Source organism: Coturnix japonica, chromosome 12 (assembly GCF_054131305.1).
Source record: "Coturnix japonica strain WE chromosome 12, WE-NBRP24, whole genome shotgun sequence".
Lineage (NCBI taxonomy): Eukaryota > Metazoa > Chordata > Aves > Galliformes > Phasianidae > Coturnix > Coturnix japonica.
This window is the reverse complement of record NC_140674.1, coordinates 21,962,557-21,984,145: the sequence shown is the minus strand read 5'-3', so window position 1 is coordinate 21,984,145 and position 21,589 is coordinate 21,962,557. Positions and strand designations below refer to the sequence as shown.

General features: G+C 42.0%; 2 protein-coding genes across 9 annotated transcripts in view; one reads left to right on the top strand and one right to left on the bottom strand.

The window, feature by feature from the left end:
• MME (membrane metalloendopeptidase) overlaps positions 1 to 19,803 on the top strand; it is a 32,105-nt gene extending 12,302 nt beyond the window's left edge. For 4 of the 5 annotated variants that reach the window (XM_015872196.3, XM_015872197.3, XM_015872194.2 and 1 more), the window contains exons 9-23: positions 2,095 to 2,229; positions 3,445 to 3,546; positions 6,244 to 6,380; positions 6,480 to 6,573; positions 6,896 to 7,024; positions 7,935 to 8,033; positions 8,592 to 8,672; positions 9,018 to 9,121; positions 10,007 to 10,065; positions 11,797 to 11,916; positions 12,096 to 12,229; positions 12,939 to 13,004; positions 16,142 to 16,237; positions 16,621 to 16,697; positions 18,405 to 19,803. In XM_015872196.3, the coding sequence (XP_015727682.1) occupies positions 2,095 to 2,229; positions 3,445 to 3,546; positions 6,244 to 6,380; positions 6,480 to 6,573; positions 6,896 to 7,024; positions 7,935 to 8,033; positions 8,592 to 8,672; positions 9,018 to 9,121; positions 10,007 to 10,065; positions 11,797 to 11,916; positions 12,096 to 12,229; positions 12,939 to 13,004; positions 16,142 to 16,237; positions 16,621 to 16,697; positions 18,405 to 18,504 (1,533 nt within the window). In that variant the 3' untranslated portion in view covers positions 18,505 to 19,803. Of the gene's footprint in view, positions 1 to 2,094; positions 2,230 to 3,444; positions 3,547 to 6,243; positions 6,381 to 6,479; positions 6,574 to 6,895; positions 7,025 to 7,934; positions 8,034 to 8,591; positions 8,673 to 9,017; positions 9,126 to 10,006; positions 10,066 to 11,796; positions 11,917 to 12,095; positions 12,230 to 12,938; positions 13,005 to 16,141; positions 16,238 to 16,620; positions 16,698 to 18,404 lie in introns of those variants that run through there. The other variant, XM_085513706.1, reaches the window with a different exon arrangement.
• LOC107318420 (uncharacterized) overlaps positions 1 to 21,589 on the bottom strand; it is a 53,019-nt gene that overhangs the window by 29,649 nt on the left and 1,781 nt on the right. Inside the window, exon 1 of one of the 4 annotated variants that reach the window (XM_085513708.1) lies at positions 3,400 to 3,531. The exons of 2 other annotated variants lie outside the window; for them this stretch is intronic. The gene's annotated coding sequence lies outside the window, so the exon portion shown is untranslated. Of the gene's footprint in view, positions 1 to 3,399; positions 3,532 to 21,589 lie in introns of those variants that run through there. One more of the 4 variants, XM_085513710.1, reaches the window with a different exon arrangement.

Genomic DNA, 21,589 nt, shown 5'->3' with positions numbered 1-21,589 from the left:
AACACAGAAATTATGAAAAGCATATTAGGCACGTTGTTTTATAGGTGTTTTGCTGACATGCTAATTGTTTATACTATAATTGAGATTACATTAAATCATGTTAACTGTTCAGCTCTACTATCATCACGTTACCATGGCCTGTAGGAGATCACGTATCTCAGTTTGCTCCCTTTCCTGCACTGCACCCTCTGCAGCGCAAGAAACCACAATTTCTATTCTGAACTCTGACCTACCATGAGGTATCACACAGCTCTGCACTTCGGGACTGTAGGGGGGAAGCATTTTAAAAAAAGAAACAGAGATTAGTCACTGAAAGGCAGATAAAGAACAGTCAGAGACTGGAACAACCTCCACCAGGGGTTTTAATGTGCAATAGGACAAGGACAGATCATCTCATCTGGGCTCCCCATCCCCATGAAGGTTGGCCCCACTGATCTTCTGGGTGTTCTGTGATTCTGCAACTGTTTTACAAGCCTGAGTGCTCCATTTGAGGGATGTTCTTCCCTTCAGTCCTTGCCCTCTGATAGCTTTGCTTGGCTCTGTTTCCTGCTGTCTCATCCTACTCTTTGAGCTGCATACAGCAAACCAGGTACTGCCTCCTGCCCTTCAACCTCTGGCTTTGTCAGTACTTACAACCACTGAGCTGCAAGTGCAACTTCTGTCATTTTTACAACTTTTTATTTTCTGTTTTAAGAGAATACTCTTACAGGAATTATTGTGACATCTAAGTTTCCTCTACAATATCTGAGATATTTATACAGTCCATCTGAAGTTAGCTGACTTAACTGTCTGCTCTGTGACATGCACTGATCTTTACCTTCAAGCCAAAAATAAAGTGCAATGATTAGTACTTGGAGATTCCTGTTGACTTGCTGTTTTGGGGGCAATGTTTGTATTAAGGCATATATTCTTAATTGTAAATGGATCTGGATATTTTAGAAAGGTATTTGCAGGCCTGCTATGCATTCTATTCTGTGAGTTAATGTAGCTGTCAGTGGTTTAATGGGCTTTTCTCCCTGATAAATCAATCTGACTTAATTAAAAATAACACGGAGTTCAGTTGTGAGCCACCTTTCCTTCTGAACTCTTGTTGTCAATACTGTTCATGAGCTGCTCGGTTTTCCAGCACACGCAGGTGCTGTTTGCAGGAAGGGGAGGCTGACAGGAGATGGATGGCAAAGAAAGGAGCCATCGGAATGGCCATATAAATGTAAGCATTCATTAGAAGGGCTGCATCCTGCTGCCTTAGGTTACTGGACACACCAAAAGATTTCTGCTTAATCAACCATGCACACCTCATTAATCCTACTATTCCCAGTGTTCCAGCAGATGAAGATATCTTGCCTAAAATAGATTCATTATTACAGCTAATTTAATATGCATTCACCTTGCCTTTATAAAGTATATTGAAAACAGCATTTTGGTTGAAAGAAAATTGAGAGTGGTTTATCAAAGAAGAACTAGAATAAAATTAAGATCTTAAGATATTTCACAGTGTACCATTTAAGGAATATACTTCTATGTTTCCCTTCCTATCCTTGGTGAATTCAGATATATTAAACTTCATGTACATGATACTACCTGCAGTGTAGGAAGCTCTCCTGAACTCAGACACAGCAAAACGATTTCTGGATGTTCCAGGTAATCGCACAAGAGCTGCTGCTTCTGGGATAATGTGCCCACAGCACCAATCCCACAGTCCATCATCATTTCTCTGGGTTTTATGTGTCTGGGAACTCTGCTCTTTGGACACAGTATTTTTGGAAGCCATAATTAAAGTGAACTAGAAAAAGCACAGGTGGTAGTTTAAATATGGACCCACAAATGTCTCATTTTAAATAATGAAAACACAGTGCAGCAGTTGACAGTGCTTAGGTCTGAACAGTGCTACAAACTGCACAGTACTTTTCCATGAGGAAACTCTCACGTTTCTGTTTGTGATCTAGCAGTACCTGAGAATCAATTGCTGCACAGTTATCAAAGGAGGAGATGAAGAGCCACACATTGTTCGTAAAATGAGGACGAAATCTTAAATGCAATCAAGATATTCATTGAAGAATTCTTTCCTTAAACCATCTGTGTTTTTCCCTGCAGGCATGTGCTGCCTACGTTGATTTCATGACTTCTGTAGCCAAACTAATCCTACAAGAAAGAAACATTTCTTTCAATGAGACCCAGGTTGCTGAAGAAATGAAGAGAGTCATGGACCTGGAGAAAGAGATCGCTAATGTAAGAAAACTGATTTACAAAGTATCTTTAAATACCTGACCCCCTTCATACCTAAGGGAGCCAACTAACTGTACAGCGAGTTGTTAAGTTACACGCTTGTGCTACTCTGTGGGATCAAATGCTGACCAGAAGTACCCGTGGTCTGGAATACCTAAGAAGAACACATACAAAGACAGGCCTTCTGATGAGCAAGGCAAACAGGAGTTACCTGTTTTCCACAAATAAACTATTTCATCCTAAACTGTTCACAGCAGCCCTTCAAGGGAAAAGGGCAACAGACAGGCTTGGTGTGTGTTCTGCCATAGAAAGTGCATTTTAGGAGATGCTGCTGGAGCCTCTTTTCTTTTGTCCTTTCCTCCAAGCAGGCTGCTTGGTTATCAGAGCAGCAGATCCCCATCCCTTGGCTTGCCACGCAACACAAAGTAATGTTTGTCCTACACAAGCTGTTCCACAATGCTGATTGTTTCAAGTGCATTTTTAATCAAATGCCCGTTCTCCAGAAAGTATCCCTGGGAGAAACAGCTAGAATTTAAACTTGCACTGAGATAAACAAGTGGAAATGAAAGCATTCATGAGCAGGAACATGGTCTGTGATTACTGAACATTCCAAAAGCACCTGAAGCTGGGGATGACTGTAAAACAGTCAAAGTAGAGATCTCCTAGCTTCAGCTGGTTTTGTAAGTTACGCTGATAGCGAGGGCATGTGTTTGGCAGAGGCAGACCCAAACACTCCATTTGTATAAACTAAAACCATCTGATTTTCATTTACTTCACATTCTCCTGAGAAACACACTTCAGGGTTTTGGTCAGAGATAGGAAACTATTCAAAGGAAAGGAATTTTTGGGGGAAAGATTTGAAGGGGAGTAAGAAAGGAAACACAACCGGCATTTCCCTGCAGCGGGGGCTGCTGATAAAGAGTACAAGTGGCCACTGCCTCGCTTTTTGACAAACCTGCCTGGTACAGCACGGCAGGCACAGCACTGCCTGCACAAATGGCCTGCAGTGGAGCCAGAGGGAACTCAGCAGCACAAGCACACTGACCAGAATGCACACACTGCCCAAAGAAATGCGACACTTACATACACAGGACAAGTTCTGCAGTTTTGCAAACTTCTCGTAGTAACGTGTGAAGCCAGAAACCATCCTGTTTGCTTTCTACTGCTGCTTACCAAGATTCCTGTGAACTGACTCAATCTCCTTGTTAACTTTGATAGGCAACAACAAAGTCTGAAGATAGAAACGATCCACTTCTGATGTACAACAAAATGACACTGGCACAACTCCAGAACAACTTTTCACTGGAAATAAATAATATGGTAAGTGATAATTAATATCGATATTCTTGGCTGATGAGAGTCAATAATGAAGCTTGACACGTTTTTCTTGATCTTACACAAATTTTAAGTCAAACAAGATTCCTGCATTGAACCACCTATTACTTAAATATCTGCTGAATCACACTATGTATAGAACCCTGTGCTTCCATACCCAGTTTTTGCTGACTTGGAGGCAGATCTCGCATCTCTGCTTCAACACAAAGAGACCAAAAACACTGCAGCCAGCAATTCTCTCCAACATGCTGTATGATCATTTCTGACTGTTCAGGCCCTCTGTTCATCCAGAGCTACAGATTCAGACCAAAAGGTCCTCTTTTTCCCCAGCATTCCCCCTGTAGGATGATCATCCAAAGCAAGCAGAAAGGAGCCCTGGAAATTATGACCACGTGAGGAAAATTCTGCCTGTTCCTCCCACTGTTGCTCTCCCAGGACGTTTCAGCTCTGAACTGTCTCCTGAGTCATGTGCCACTTACACAGCATGACCTTTAATTCATGGCACCACAAAGTCCAGCTAAAGGATATCTAAAGATATGATAATGTAGGTGTGCCATCCCACTAACAGCTCGCTTACCAGACATGCCCGTGTTCATCATACACAGCTTTGCCTTCCATGGCCTGCACACAGGCAAGCAGGTCAATAGGGCCTGGCTGCAGTTACTGAGGTACAACGAAATAATATTATTCCTATCCTAGTTTCACAGTCTCTGCTATTTTTATTGACTTGAAATTCTTCAGTTTTAAATTATATGACAGTTCCATTCTGCTTAACTCAATTAGTTTCATAATTTACCTTTTCCCACAGATCTAACTTGACAAGTTACCATTACAGTCATAATGTCAGAATGCAATCATCATGTCAGAAGCTAACTTGTTCACAGGACGGTATTGCCCAGGTTATTTTTAGTTTCTGGGGAGTACTGCAGATCAGCAGTAATCATCTGCTCTAAATTTATCCAAAAATGCTCAAAAGACACATGATGGGAGCTGGTGCTGTTGTTGTAATGGCCTAAGGATAGAACAGCAATTATTCCTAAAATTAGCTTTAGATTTGGTGCTTCTCTTTCAGAACTGAAGAGAATCTATTCCTGAAAGCTTATCTGATTTCTTCAGCTACAGTTTGTCTGATACAAGAAGTTACCCCTCTCAAGGGAACCAGACAGGGAAAAAATCCCCACTGACTTTCAAACAAATCAGCATAGCAAACATTTTAAAAATTAACGTGAGGTTTTTTTCCTTCAAAGGAAGCACAAGGATTATTCGCTTTTCTTAAAAGCAACACCTTCCTTTCCACTATGAGTACCCACCCAGCCTACTAAAATCACAATGTGGCTCTACAGTTTTGATTATGATTTTAACCTTCTGATTTGAATTGCTTTCTAAACCAAACTGGTCCACAGAGTCTCATCTCCTATGACATGGACTGCAGGCTTACATAAGGAATTTAAAGCAGTCTGTTTAGTGTCAGCTGTAAATCAGTGTCATTTATTCACAAAGGGAACGGCTAAATTGCTGTAGGAATATACAACTCCGCACAGACTGCAAGCAGAAGGATAAGGATCTGTCTGTCCCAGCCTGTACCATACAGAGGACAAGAAACACAATGCATATTGCTGAACATCAGCTGCAGGTGTGAACCCCCCAGGCAGGAGGAATCGGAGGTGACCATGTGTGCACCCTGCTCTGCATGCAGCCCCAGTGCCGGCAGCAGGGTTGAGCCTGCAGCACAGCACACAGCCAGGAAGCGAGGCACTGCCTGTTCCCCAGCCACGGCTGCCCTCCACCTCCTTTCTGAGGCACACGATATCACTGACCAAAGACCAAGCAAAGGGGAATTATTTTTATCAGCAAACTATCAAGAGCTTCCTGTTTAGAGTGCCCAGACAGTAGAATAACACTGTTCACATGGGTGGATGAGACAGAATGAAAACAACAGAAAATAATCTTCACAGGTACTGCCCAGTGAGTGCTGTGTGGGCTCTGGTGAACACCAGCATAAAGCACGTGGGGTTTTGGCACCAGGGAAGCAGGAAACAATAGAGAACACCCATCTTAGTGAGAACTGCCGTGGCATCCTGCTGTCAGATGCTCATGGACCTGCTATTAGACCGTTTCTTTTGCAGTATATCACACTGTGGCATACAGAGGAAAATTCATTACAGACAGAGGATTCAGTGTGTCTGTTTTAAAGCCTATTAAAATAAAGCTTTATGTGGACTTCAACACACTTCAGAACAAGCCCTTACCGTGTGCTTGAAAAAATTTTTTTACTGCTCTCGTCTACAGAGCCAAACTATGCTAAGAAATAAAGCTTTCTGTCATGCTTTGATTTAGAAAACCTTAGTCATATATAGCACAGGAGTAAGTGAAATTTAACTGAAAATACCATTCCTGCTTTCCCAGGCTGAATGGAAAGAGCCACAACGTTTTTAATTGCGTTATTCTGAAAATAAAACAATGTCTGGGCCCTTTCTGCTGGATACCATCCCATTTTCATAGGATTTTAGAGCACAGGGGATATAAATGATCCCAGATCAGTTGTTACTGTGATGACACCACTTACAAGTAGTGAAGATGTTGGGAGATCAGAACAACTGTGCAAGGCAGATGTATTTTTAAAAATAACTAAAGGCTGTTTCTGGAGCATTTAACCTTAAATAACGTGTATTCCTTTTCCAGGCATTCAACTGGTCAAAATTCATAAATAATATAATGGCAACTGTACAAATTGATGTTGAGAATACAGAACACGTGGTTGTTTATGACCCAGAATACCTTACCAAGCTGAAGTCTATCCTTAATAAGTACACTCCCAGGTAGGTATGGCAGATATCTTTGTGATTTGCATTTTACTTCCAGTATATTTCAAAAGCCTCAAAACGTTACCAGCTTATTATTGCTGTTTTATTATGTAGAGAACTTCAAAACTACATGATCTGGCGATTCATAATGGACCTCGTCAACAGCCTGAGCCGTAACTACAAGGATACCAGGAATGCTTTTCGTAAGGTGCAGAAATTCATCTTTCTTTTTGAGTTGAAAAAATGATCATTGTTAACCAGAAAAGATGATCTGGTCATGGCTGTGCTGTATGAAATGTAAGGCATTTTGTGCACAAAAGAAGATACTGCTAATGATTCTTCTGTTTCCCCAGCCTGTGGAGGACATGCCCTTCACACAGTGAGCCCGTTTAGATTCCATGAGTACAAACAGGAGCTCGGTGCACTGACTGAAGATCCATTAGGCTCCAAGTGCACATCTACTCATCAGCTCACCTGCAGCTTCCATGCGCCCTGAAGTCACTGTTCTCTCTGATGTATCTGTCTGACAGGCTCTGTATGGCACCACATCAGAAACTGCTGTTTGGCGTCGCTGTGCCAACTATGTCAATGGCAACATGGAGAATGCAGTGGGACGGCTGTATGTGCAGGAAGCCTTCGCTGGAGACAGTAAACACGTGGTAAGACTTCCAGCAAATTACCCCTGTGCACCATGCAAACATCATTTGTCACATATTACACTTCTTTAAAAGGTTTGATTACACTTTTGATTCAACTTCTCTGCATACCAAGGTCACTTCCTAAAAGACCTAACCTTCGGATTTGCTCCTCAAGCAACATACCACTAACAAGTTTCAAGAATGAGTGTGATGTAAGAGTCATCCCATTATACCTAAGCACTTCTGCATTACTAATTCTGAGCTGGCCAGCTTCCATTTAAACAACCACATTGTGAAGTAAGGTGAAATACAAAGACTGGATGTGCGCACACCTGGAGGCAGGGAGGTATCTGTGTACCCCACTTGCCCCACAAGCTGACCCTGAACCAAAGGTACACTGCTGCCTCAGCAGTGGGCCATGCATCAGCCAGTAACACCCAAGGAGCAGCCCCTGCAGGAACCAAGGTACTGCTTACTCTTAGCACTGCTGCCAGATCACATCCTGCAAAAGTGCACCACAGGGACTATCAGTTCTTTCTCCCTGCCTTCACTCACATGGAACATGTCTTAAAACAAACCCAAAATGAAGATGCGGTTGCTTCCTATCACTCCTGTAATCAAAGCATAAGATACACCATTCATACATGAAATAATCCCATCAGATGCACAACGTGCAACAGATGGATATCTGACAGATCCTTTGTAACCTGAATAATCAGCATTGTTTTGTGAGCTTGTGCCCATTCCCAGGCTGAAAGTGCTCCTTAACTTTAGCTCCACAGTGTATGGTCCATAAACAGCACAGAGTCAGCTAGTGCAGGGGAAACAGGATGGTGGCAATAAACAATAGATTAGCCAATAAGCCGTAACTGTGGAAAAATAACAGAATCATTTCATACGGATCTGTAACATATTGATGGTTATTTTCAAGGTGGAGGAAATGATTGCAGATATACGCAGTGTCTTCATAAAAACCTTAGATGAGCTCACCTGGATGGATGCAGAAACCAAAAAGAAAGCAGAAGAAAAAGTAAGTGAAACCTTAAACACTGGAAATACTGTGCATTTCTCTAAAAAAATAAGCATGCAACTGTTCATTTTCCAGAAGAGAAAAGCAGTAACGCTTTTATATACACACACATATATACACATATGTACATAAATGCATATATTTCTTTTAGAGAGGTACAACAGCTTGCAGACTTTTTATATCAGATTCAAATTACATGGGCAGGGGCCTCTCTGGAGGAAGGAGTACAAAATAGGAGATATCTATATGAAAGATGAAAACCTTCCAGGCAAATCTGTGCTTAAGTGGATAGATAATGAATACCTACAGGAAAGTGATACTGAAAATGAGAAGAAATGATCTGTGGTGATTTAACCAGCTATTGTGAACAGCAGGAAAAGAAGGTTTCCACTGTTATAATTAACAATAAACTTTACAGTGATTTCAGTGATAAAATAAATCAAAATAAAAACTCTGTACAAGTAAAGCTGGGGGTTTTCTGCAGTTGCCCACCTGATTGATGACTGATCTGAAAATATGGGTAGATTTGCTATGGACATCAAACTGTCTTTTCCCCAGGCAAGAGCAATTAGAGAGAGGATTGGTTATCCAGATGAGATCATGACAGATGACAATAAGCTGAACAGCGAGTACCAGGAGGTAAGCATCCACTACAGCACATAGAAGAAGGTCTCAAGAGAGAAACCATGGCTTTATCTCTATAGCCAAATCATCTGCATCTGCACAGAATAACTCAACCTTGTACTCAGTTGTATAGAGGAAATAAGAATGTATTAAAATGCAGTGTAATACAGGTTCGGTCTAGCTCTCCTAAATCTGACACAGATTTAACATGGTTTGAGTTGGATGTGAGTGTTTGTATCTCAGTGACTGCATCTGTTTGGTCATGAATGTGAACCAGCTCCTAAATACGATGTGAACCACCTGCCTAATTCAAACTGCATCAAACACCACCACTAAGTATTTTTCCCTCTTTCTTTGCAGCTGAACTACAAAGAAGAAGAATACTTTGAAAACATCATTCAAAATTTAGTATTTACCCAGAAGAAAAGACTGAAAAAGCTTAGAGAAAAGGTGGACAAAGAGGAGTAAGTCTTTTAAAATACCTTATATAGATCTTCACTTAGTTTGTACAGGAGGAGGTACACAGTTGGAATCAGAGAAGATTTGATGACTTTCCTGCACTTTTTCCCCTATTAAGAGGGCAGGCTGGAGGGCATTACTGCTTTCTCAAAGGCTGGACCTATATTAACAGCAGGATGATGAAATCAGGGGGATGGCATGGAAGGCTGAGTATTGCAGAGTAGCTCTAGTCTGGTCTCTTAGCTCCTGGAGTGGATTAAGTGGACTCTTGGAGAGCAGCTTTTCAATTAAGTTCATCTGAAAGATAAATTTGATCCTCATGTGTTTTATTTTTCTTGTGCAGAGATCACTGTGCAGTGCCAAACAAAGCACAATGAAATGAGGATAAGCAGGAATTTACTTCAGAAGTGCACTCCTCTGAATTAACACAGATAAACCAGAAGACTGAGAGAGCTGGGATTGCTCAGCTTTAAGAAGAAATGGCAGCAGGGGACGGGAAATCATATTAGTAGATATACCTGGTGGGCAGGAGTAAAGCAGAGGGAGCACCCTTCTCTGTGGTGTCTAGTGACAGAACAAAAGACAACAAAATTCAAGAAAGTCCACTTACATTTAAGACACAGCTACTTTTAACAGTAAGAGTGGTCAAGCACTGGCACGGCTTGCCCTGAGAGGTTCTGGATTCTCCATCCTTGGAGATATTCAAAACCTGACCAGACATCATCCTGAGCAACTTCCTCTAGCTGAGGAGAGGCTCGGAACTTAGCAATCTCCAAAAATGCCTCCCAGACTCCATTATTATGCAATTCAGTCTCTACATTTGTACCTGTAGTTATTAACTCTGCCATCAAGAACTGAAATTCTAACCTCTGTTCTTTCATTGTTGCTAGGTGGATAAGCGGAGCTGCTGTTGTCAATGCTTTTTATTCTGCAAGTAGAAATCAGATAGGTAAGATTTACCAAATTATTACTAAATCCTTCCAGAATAATTTTTCTTTTAGTGGAGGTTAATCTGAGCCACAAATTCTTACCTCACCCTGCAGCTATGGCACCTCAGGGTAATTAAAGCAGGCTGATCTTTAGAGTGATGTCTGAATTAGCTTAGTAACATTCTTTAAAAACAAGAAAAAACATAACCTCTAAAAAGGAGTTTTATGCAGAATACATAGGAAATCTAGAGCTCCATTAATGCAACTTAACATGGCTGTGATCCTCGCAGTTCCAACAGCAGTACTTAAAGCAGACCTTAAAGAAGCCACTCAACATCAAATAAATAAAGAAATAAATAACAAAGCAGTGGAGCAGCTGCTAGTAAGGCAGTCCAGCATTTCTTCCTTTTGGTACCAGCGACCCCTGCCCTGCAGCTGTACCTAATGGAGCTGATCCGTGTTCCTGACTTTGGGGAATGCTGTGCAACAGTCACTCCTGGCAAAGAGTTGCGGTTTGCAATCACATTCAGGAAGAAAAGCAGCATGTTCTTCTTTTGTGTAGGGCTGCACAGATTCTGGGGGAACACTTCATGCTTCTTCCTGCCTTGGATGTTCCCAAAGCTGATTAGTAGTCTGTCTTTTATATCCCAAGGAGTTTCACTCCCTTTCTTGTCTGAATCTCTGCTTGAAATGTATTCCATTATAGGAGGAATGCCTATCTGTGCTTTATGTAACAGAAGTCATGGAATAAATTGTTTCCTAAAGGGCAGAGCAGAAAAAACAATACAACAAAACTCTGAATTGTACCATTTTAGTCTAAAAACGGCTGCGGTGGCAGGGTGTTAATTAAACTGAGCTGAAAGTCCCGGGGAGCTGCCTGCCTCCAGGAAGGGAAGGTGCTCTTTTGTTTTCAAGCACAGGCTACACTGAGCTCCCAATGACTGCAGCTGTGTTTCAGGCCACCAGGACTGATGCCCACCATCCTGAGTAAATTCCTTGCTAGTTGTGGGCTTCAGGAATAGAACAGCCTTCTGATGCTGTACCCCAAGTATTGCTTTGTTTTTCCAGTCATCAAAATAGCCATTGCACGGGGCAGCATTTAAACTCCTGCCTTTACTATCAGCATCTACTAATAAAAATGAACAGAGAAACATGCAGATAACTTAATGCAATGCCAAAGTAACAGTGACACAGAACGACTGTGACAGCACAGCACTATGCACAGGACAGCAGTGATTGTTCATTTTCTAACCTCTTTTTTTTCTCATGATTCATTCTCCTCTTGAAAGAAATGGGCAGAACTGTGCTGGGATTGACAAGCAAACACAAGCAGCATGTTCTTCTTCATTCACAGTATGAGAACTGCCAGATCATTCTTTACATACAAGTTTTGTATCTAGAGAGAACCTTCGTTTATAAAAGATCACAATGATTTATTTTTACTAAATTGTTTCCTGAAAGCATGGAGAAATTAGTGTACAAGTGGGTAAAAAGAAGCTCTCTGTTCCAATTTCCAACCTAGTCGTTTCCAACCTTTGTCTTTTCCAACCTTGTGATTCTATGATTCTATGAGTTCTTTCACTGCTAGCATGGCCTGTCTGCCTCGGTCCTACTGGGAGTTACTGCTAGTTACAAAACAACAGATTTCTCTGACACTTGGCAAGACTTGACATCTGTAAAAATGGTCTGTTCACGCTGCACTCAGAGCTGAACGAGGCAGTGCCTTCATCGCGTTGGGTTTGTTTTTGCAGTCTTTCCTGCGGGCATTTTGCAGCCTCCTTTCTTCAGTGCATCTCAGCCCAAATCCCTGAATTACGGCGGTATAGGCATGGTCATCGGTCACGAAATCACACACGGCTTTGATGACAACGGTAAGGTTGAGTTTCTAGTTACAAAACGTAGAGTACACAGAATATTTTACATGTCATCGTGCTTAATCATTCCAATGAACAAACAAAACGAAGACCAAGTTTCCATATAGATGCCTTCTTATGGCATCAAATGCTTCTTTTGTTCCTATATTCATCATTCTGTTAAACTACTGTTACAGGCAGAAATTTCAATGAGAATGGAGACCTCGTAGACTGGTGGACTGAAGAATCTGCACGCAATTTTAAGGACTTATCGCAGTGCATCGTGTACCAGTATGGAAACTTCTCGTGGGACCTAGCAGGTGGGCAGCAGGTATGCCAGATTTACTTATAACTACCAATGTTTGCTTTTTTTTTTTTAATGAAAAACCACAAAAATCTTATGTTCTGAACATAAAGGCAAAGACTTTTTCACATGATGGTTGAGAGAAAACAGCGAGAGATTCTTAAAAATAGCAGTAACAACTCCATAGCTGTACTGCCAGATCTGAACAAGGCAGTGGTACATCCTGAGTGGCAGCCCCAGAAGCCCTTGCTCTATAGTCCTTCATGGGCCCTATAGTCCTTCATGGGCATCAGCAGATTTGCTGATGTCTGTTAACTGGTAATTACAAGTACCTGGAGTTTGGACTTTACTTGTTTTGTAGACCCAGGACAGACTTTGCTTACTTTCCCTAGCAGGAACTGTGATAAGCAGGTGAGCATTAAAAACACAGAGAAAATAGGAAGAATGAATGAACACACGACTAAGCATCAGAAATTCTGAGTAATGGATACAAGGTCCTTGAAAGCCACCTGTGCAGGGAAGAAGGAGGTTAGGGAAAACAAGAGTGCATGGATTTTGAGAAAAGGGAAAAGGAAACTTCTCAGAGGTTCTTTCTGTCATAGACTTCTCCTCCAACTTCAGATTTTATGGGAATTCTCCACATTTAAAGGTGAATGAGACACACTGTGTGGCAGCCAGATCCTGGATCAGCTCTTCCTTCCAGAGACTGTATTCTCTTTTTCTTTTTTTTTCACAGCTGAGTGGAATCAACACTCTAGGAGAAAACATTGCTGATAATGGTGGTGTTAGACAAGCATATAAGGTAAGAAGCATCCACCTTTTTATTTTAGCCGAAATCATCATAGGTTAAGACAACTTATTTCACAGCATTTGGAGAAGCAGCACTGCTTTGGTGCCTGGGACAGAACCACACATCAAAGCACACGTTAAAACTATTGACAACTGCTGTGTCTCTGTCATCCTATTGTCTCAGGCCACATTTGAACAACTGCCGAACTACACTGATGATACTGAGCAGCTCTGGCTACCTGTCTTCACCAGCATTTCTATACTAGGAAGGAGGAACAGAATGATTTTCTTCTCACTTCTATCCAGAGGCATGGAGCTCTATTCACCATGTACACTGCTCAGAATCTTGTCTCATACACATGACTGGTGTCCGCTGGGCAGGTACCCAAAGATGTCAGTGATATCTGGGTGCCCTGTCCTAAGCCTTCTATAGGAAGCTTGTCTGCTTTCTGGTTTTTCTTTCACTCTCTACCTGAAATAGATACCTAATTCTTTGGATTTACCATCTCAGAGTCTGAAAGTAAATTAAGGTCTTCTCTTTGTGACCACAGGTTGAGAGATGAGAACCAAGTCAGCTTCTCTAGGCCTTTTCCATGTTACAAATCTGACAGTGCAGGCCACTGTAACACGACGCTTTGTGTCCTTCCCTGAACACCTCATCTGTAGCAAAATATCCAACACTTGAAAACATGACTGCTGTCATTGCTCAGCAAAGTGCCTTTGCTGGAATGCATGGACTAAGTCACACTTCTCAAACTTGTCATACCACTCCTGCAAGCAGGGCCATCAGCAATGCTCTGATCAATAGAATTATAAATGCTTGAGGGGAAATATTACCATTAGTAAGAGATTAAAGAGTGTCTTGTAAGTCTAAAAGAGGAACCGCTATGTCATAATAGATCACTCTGTTCTTCAGTTACATGAATACTTACACATGAAAACAACATCACAATCCCATAACAGAGCATTCTCTTTCTGAAAGGAATGGACATAGAGTGAAAAAACAACAAGTCAGAGAAAGCAATTGGACTTCCTTAGTTATGATGGTATCAGGAGCAATAAAAAACAACAAATGTATCAAAAACAGAAGGAACCCTGAGAGGCCATCCAGTTCACCCCCATCCTTGCAGGCACAGCCAACCACTCCAAGCACTCTGTGAGAAGATCCACTATATCCTTGCTGTAGTTTGAATGCTATCTCAACTTTGCTTTCAATGGTGGAAACAAAGAACAATCTATTCTTTTCTTTTCAGCCACCTTTTACATATTTGAAGATCGTTATGTAAAGCACAGACTTCTCTTCTTTAGACTAAACAAACCCAATTATTTCAATCTTTCCTCATAGGTCATGTTTGCTAGACCTCTGCTCATTCTTGCTGTTTTCTTCTGGACTCCCTCCAGTTGGTCTACGTCTTTCTTTGAGTGCAGTGCTCAAAACAGTACAGAGTGCTCCAGCTGAGACCCAGCCAATGCCAAGTAGAGAATAAGGATTCTTTCCTGTGACTTATTTAAGATGCTCCTGTTTATACATCCCAGTACGATATCTTTGCGATATCGCGGCACTGCTGAGTCTTGCTCAGCTTGTGAATGACTACAATTTCTGGAGCCTTTTCAGCAGACCTGCTGACTGTACTTTCTTCAACTTACACTTCAGTGATTGACTTTACTCTTCTGGCAGCCTGGCACTGCCATTAGTCAGAATATTCCTCCAATCTGCCCACATCTTTCTTTAGGTGGTGGCAGACAAACAACACACTTTGACACACGGCCTTTATGAGAAACATGAAAGCAGTTGTTCTTGCTATGGGAAGGTTTTAAAATCTTTTGCAATTTGTTTAAAAACAAAACAAAACAAAACAAAAGGTTTACTTGTAGAAATCAGGTTTTCATAACGCAACGTTGAATAATTGACAAAACTGATTTATTCTCTCTGCAGAACCAATTTTATGTTAGTAAAACTGGATCCTGGAGCCCTGCAATGTACAATATACGTGTATTTGATAAATATCTGAGAGGGGAAAAAAAAAGTTAACAGTTTTGCAACTGTTGAAGCTTTTTGCCACGCATCTCTTACTTCATTAGGGACAAGAAAGAACAAGGGTAGGAGTGAAAGATGAGTAAGTGCAGGAGGAATGAATCCTTGGATCATATCTTGGATATCATTGTTGCAGAGGCAGGCTGGGGTGCACAGCTCAGCCACTGAACCACGGACCCACATGCTGGGGGTCCCGCGTGCTGGGTGGGACACACGCTGGGTCTCAGGTGAGATGTGTCAGCTCTGCTCTGCTCAGGACTGTGCTTTAGAAAGCAGCACAGCACCGTGCCTTCCCACATTCACCTTTACCATGCAAGGTACAAACTGAAAGCAACTGACAGTAACGCCTGACCCACAGAACTTGCATGAACCAACTGCTGCAGGTAAAGCCTCATACAGGCAGCTCTGAGCACTGACAGCTTGGAGGCTGCTTTAGCACAGAGCTCGCTGATGCCTCACTACAGCAACCCCTAAGTCAACAGAAGAGAATCTCACAGCCATTTTCTTTTAAGGAACATACTCTGTTATTCATTAATTAACCCCATTAAAGGATTGCTAGGAAAATATGTAACCATTCACTGGAATTTAATACATAAAGTATCATAAAGCTTGACGAAGTGTAACATTAATTCTCCACAGGTACTGTATTTCAGAACACCATACTTAATTTCTTCCTCTATAAAAAAGATGCATGGTTACACAAAGACCTAGTGATCTGGATGGGCCTGTCTTGCTGAAATTACTCCATTAACCTTCTCTTCTTTGCTGTTTTTTTTGTGTTTGTTTTTTTTTTTTTTGACACAGTAAATTGCTTTTCTTAAGCCTGTTCATCCTACTATTTAATCTAATGTAAATGAGGCAGTAAACCTGCTGTACAACTCTACTGCAAATCCACTCACTGCAAATCCTGCACTGATACAGTCAGCCCACTCCAACTGCAGTACTAAGGAACGGCCCTGTCTTTCTCTGCTGAAAAGCAGCATGCAGCAGGATAGATGGCCAAGGCAGTTTGTGATAAACTGTGTCAAAGAATCCACCATGTTCCTTCTTGTCATCGCATCGTGTATACTGTACAGATTGAAAGTTGTAACATTTCTGCACAATTCATTCTGCAGGCCTATCAGAACTTTGTGAAAAAGAATGGGAAAGAGAAACTTCTCCCTGGTCTGGACATGAACCACCAGCAGCTGTTTTTTCTCAACTTTGCACAGGTATTTCACATGCTCGATTGAAGGCTGTGAAAATCACTCCATTATGCTTTAACAGTACCATCAGGCTGACTTCTTAGTTCTCCTAAGAGCTGCTAAGCTGAGCAGTGTTCTATACAACGTAGTGACAGTAAAGCCTTGCTAAGTAAAGTTTTTCTTACCTACATAAATGAACTCACCTAGGAATAGATCTGGTGGGCAGCTTCTTGTGCTCAAATGCCTTTGCTTCAGAATAAGAATACACTTTAAAAATAATAATACATATTTTTATTATGTTCCAACATGGAATTTAATCTCACGGTATTAAGTATTTCATTGTGAAATGACAGCAGGTTTCTTCCTGGACAATCTCATTGCTAACAGATGCTTTTCTTTGTTATGTGTAGGTATGGTGTGGAACGTACAGACCAGAATATGCTGTGAACTCCATCAAAACTGACGTGCACAGCCCAGGCAAATTCAGGTCAGCATGTGTAGCAATCTTCAATGTAATTCAGTAATGCAGACACCAACAGCACATCTCACAGCTCTGAAAAACTGTCATCAAAGCCTTGTATACACAAGAGCTGATATCGCTCCTGATACAATTCAGGGCATTCATTTCAGTATCTCTCCTCCAGTGGCTTTTCACAGGGCTATCTTGTTTGTCCCACGTAGCCAAATATCTGGTGACAGTAGTGACTGTTCCTTCAGCTGCTGCCTGACTGGCATTTCTCTGTGGGTGGTTTCTGTACTTCCTGCACATCTCTCACAGAGCCCATTTGTGCAAAGTCCTACGCTCGGCTGAATTTGGTCTCAGTGCTGACCAGGCTGTACTTTGCCCCTTCCTTCCATACCTAATTTGTACAAATCACGAGTCCCCCAAAATCCACCAGTTCAGCATCTTCACACAATCGTATCTGTGCATATCTTGAACACACTACATTATGTATTGTGCTGTTCCTCAATCAGTAGGAAGGGCTATAAACTCTATATCCAGTTACACAAAAATTAATGAGGAGCCACAGCGACGCCTTCAGAAGGTGAGACAATTTTCAGGATGAGGCCCACAGAGGAGCTCTAAAAAGGAAAGCTTTTCAGTACAAAGACATACCCACAAGATGACTGCATCGTGATGCTATTAAAACCACACGAGGGCTCCCAATGCACTGAGCTTGATGGAGTTTGGTTGGATTATCTTTTGGCTTCTCAGACACCTGCTACACTAACTGCAGGCTGCATCTCCTACAGGTAGGACAGAGAGTGCTTCAGAAAAGTCACTACTTGCATAGAAGTACTGGACAGGTAGAACTGTCTGTCCACTAATAAAAGAAGTAACCAGAAAGATGGTTTAGATCAAATCCTCAAAGGTAGCAAAACAGAGCCTGTATCTGAGCACTAATGTGCCATGTTAAAACTCAGCAGGTGCTGTGCTCCAGATCTTCACATTTCTGGGAATATTAGAGAAGGCAACAGAATTCTCACCCTGCTGCTGTGTTGTTTGTTACTAACAAATGTAAATGGAGTTTACATTTACTCCCCGAGTACCTTTTGCTCTGTTCCTGGCAAAATCACATTTCAGCAGCTAGATAACTGAAGCACTGCAGGATCATTTAGACACCTTGCTTGAGTTCAGCTGCAGGCCCACATCCACGTGTGCTGGTATCCAAGTCTGACACTCTGAGCTGAAGCTGCTGCCCCATGTAGGTATTTCTGTGCTCTTTCCATTCCCAAAGCAGTGATCAGCTCCTCGCAGTTACACTCACACATGTTCACAATTACACACACACACATTGCCTTAGCTGGAATTTCCTCGTATTCACTGGAGAGCTCTTGTTTGTTTGAGTCTTTATTCCAAGAAACTCCTTCACTGAAACATTTGTGAACGCCCAGGGAAACAGAATCCTCTTCATTTAAATCTGATTGGAGTAGAAATGTAAATGATCATTCCAGGAGAAGGCAGAGCTGCTCCTCCACCTCAGCGCCTCGTCCTCCTGATGCCAGGAAAGTCATCAACAAAGCAGAGCTACAAAAAAATGCCAGTGCAAACTGAGGGTGGGCAATACGTGATGGGGGAAAAAGGTTAAAAACAGGGATCTTTCTGTTTGGGTTGGTTTGCTGGTTTTTGTTTTTTTCCATTACTAAAGAAAGGGAATTAAAAATGCCACGATGTTCTTGTTTTGTTTTAAAGGGTCATAGGATCATTGCAAAACTCTCCGGAGTTTTCTGAAGCCTTTTCATGCACCACAAAAAGCTACATGGATCCTGCTAAGAAATGCCGGGTTTGGTGATGGAGCTGCGCAGCCTGCAGCACAAGAAGCTTTCCAGATAAACAGAAATTATGAACTAATTTTGACAAGAGGCAGAAGGAAGAAAATTGAGAGAAAATTGCTAGAGAAGTCCCTTTAATCCTCAGTAAGCAACAAGAAGCAACCACACCAAAACAAATCTGTTCCTCCAGTGAAGGGTAACACCAAGGCAGCGCTCAGCTCTTGTGGCTGCTGCTGCTCCTCAGCCAGCCCTGCAGGATGCTCAGTGCCGTGCACAGCGCTGCCCTCACAGCTAACCCCGCTCCCCACCAAGCTATGGCTTTTTGCATCGTGTTTTTTAAATGCCAGAGTACAACACACGATCTCCCACTGGTTGATGAACGCGGATTCCTGATCGAGCAGAGGAAGGAAGTATCAAGTAAAACGTGGTGTTGTTGACCATAATATGATAACGAGGCAGCGGTTTGCATCCTGCGTCAGCCTTTGTACTCTCTGCTGTTAGGATAAATCTGTTCTACCAAATGTTTTCTACTTGAAGCCATTTATGCAAAGGGAGTCCAAAGACGTGCCACAGTTAAATAACCTCTCGCTAATTATTCCATTGTGTATTATCTAAACTCACATTTACAAAAGTTTATTTACTGCTTTCCAGCCAAACTGAAATAGTAGGTAATTTATTAATTGTTGAACGCCTAATCTGTAAGATTGTGATCAAAGACCCTCCCACAATTTTCTACGCTTTTTGCTTTCTCTAATGTTGGTCTTTTTTAAAGTTTCTAGCAATGTATAAATCACAGTTTTTGTATTTAAATCTGAGTTACACTTTTGACTTAAACTACTGTAATATATTTTATCAGCATCTGCATAGAACTGGCCAATTAGAGTAATGAGTGGAATCAGAGAGTAAGATGCAGCCTCCAAAACAGATGTGCAGTGGAGGACACCAATAAGCGTACTGTCATGCACAGCTTTCAGACTGACTATCTCAGCACTGTGGGTTTCAATCCTGCACATCATTGGTACGTGCTCCAATGGATGTCAGCCCTCACACCAGGAAAGCTGCACAGCTGCTTACATTAGCAGAGCTTTAAATGAGAAGGTAACGGGCTTTAAATCTGCAGTGATAGGTACTGAACATCATCATGCAGATTGTAAAGGAACTGCTTTGTATACCAAAGCAAAGAGATTTCCAAAAATAAGTGGCAGATACCTCAGATGACTGCTACAATAGGTATATTTGAAAACCTATGTTCCTTTTAGCTTTTTCAGTTTGCCATCTGATAAAAACATTTTGATAATAAACTGAAATTATAAACCAAATGCAGTGTGTGTTCTTTACAGGAAGTAGAGCAATACAGAAGCGTATTGTGTGTGGGTTTCGATAGGTGCTATTATCCCATTTTACAGATAAATACAGTAACACACACCAAAGGTGGAAAAGCAAGTCATAAAGTAACTAAAAAAAGTGTATGACTAAATGCAGAATAAGTAATTATAAAGGTAACTAAGTAAATATAGAATCACTAATAATTTGTAAGTTAATAGAATGGCAAATCAAGCATCTTTCTTACAGCAACACAAGTACATTGGTAGAGGTAGACCAGTTCTGTTCAGCAGCAGAGCAGCAAGCTTTTCTGATACACTTACCACCTGACATTCTGTTTGCCTGCAGGTGGGAAAATGAACAGAGGTTGGTTATGCTCCCAGCCAAAGCTGCTGCACCAGGGGAGCATGAGTGCTGAAAGAGCCCCATTGGGACACAGCCACACACTGGGACCAGGAGGACACAAAAGAAGTCACACTCTGCAGCACAGCCTGAACCCTGTGGGTCCTGGCACTGGGCCTGTCCTGTGCCCTCACAGCAGCCTCATCTTCCCCAGCTCTCCTACGCAAAGCCACCAGGCACATCCGCTGTGTGCAGCAAGGCCACGTGTTAGCACCCAACAGAGAAATAACATGCACAAGACACACCTCAAAAAACAAACTTTAACCAGTAACACTTGATTTCCATGCTCATGAAAAAGTGAAAATCAGTATTCCATAAGAGAAACAGAAAGCTGGTAATTGAGATGTGAGATATCTGACAAGCAAGCAGTGAAAAATCACAATACACCTTTTATCACAGCTTGCAAACTAATTAGCACCAGCGAGGCTTTTCCTTCTCAGAATGTTAATGTCAGGGAAATATTTATAGGTATGTCACAGGAAGCATCCACCAAAGGCCTCCAGAACAACAAAGCCTGAAAAGCACATCGCTCAATGTGGCATTCCCATCTCGGAGCACTCCAGCAGATCTCACAGCAGGAGCAAAACTCACAGGCAACTGCATTGCTGCTTTCTAGGACTTTCCTTGTTCAGGAAACCACCACACTGAGTGCTGAAAGTTACAGAAACAATCCATGTGGCACCACTAATAGAGCACCCTGCTGCTGAAGCTGCCCCTTTTCGTAACTTTCACTGCTTTGGCTGCACTGCCTAAGAAAGGGGGTTTCTTCTTTACCATCCTTCAATACAAACAAGCCCCAATGAGCCCAACTTCTGGGGCTCAGTAACAGCTTAACAGCTGGATTTGTGCCCTCACACAGATATGTTCCATCCCTCACGTACGTTCAGCTGGGCACTGTGTTGCCCACTGTCTGTGGCACTCAGCTGTGGAATGAGAAATGCTCAGTGTGCTCCACACCAAACATCATTACCTCAGAAAAGGGAAATGTTTCCTGTATCCATCAGTGGAAGAAGCACACTGCCTGCTCCAGACTGCAGACCCTTACAGCCTTTACAGGATCCATACAAAGACAGCTGAATGTAACATCCATCAACCACGTATCTGGGACAAAACTTCTCACAATGTTCACAGCTGTGAATTTCCACTCCCAGCTGCTGCTTTGCACTGACCTCCTGGTGACAACACCACCATTCAGTGTCCTCCACCGACCACACAGACACTCACGTAGCATCACACGCTGAACTGATGGGAACAGAACACAGACAGAATCCTTTGTGAGAACACGCATGACGTAAACCATCTTCCTTCTTTAAGCCTTCCTTCCTTACATGGGGATTCACTGAGACAGTTTTAAGATTGTCAGAAAGATTTCCATCCATT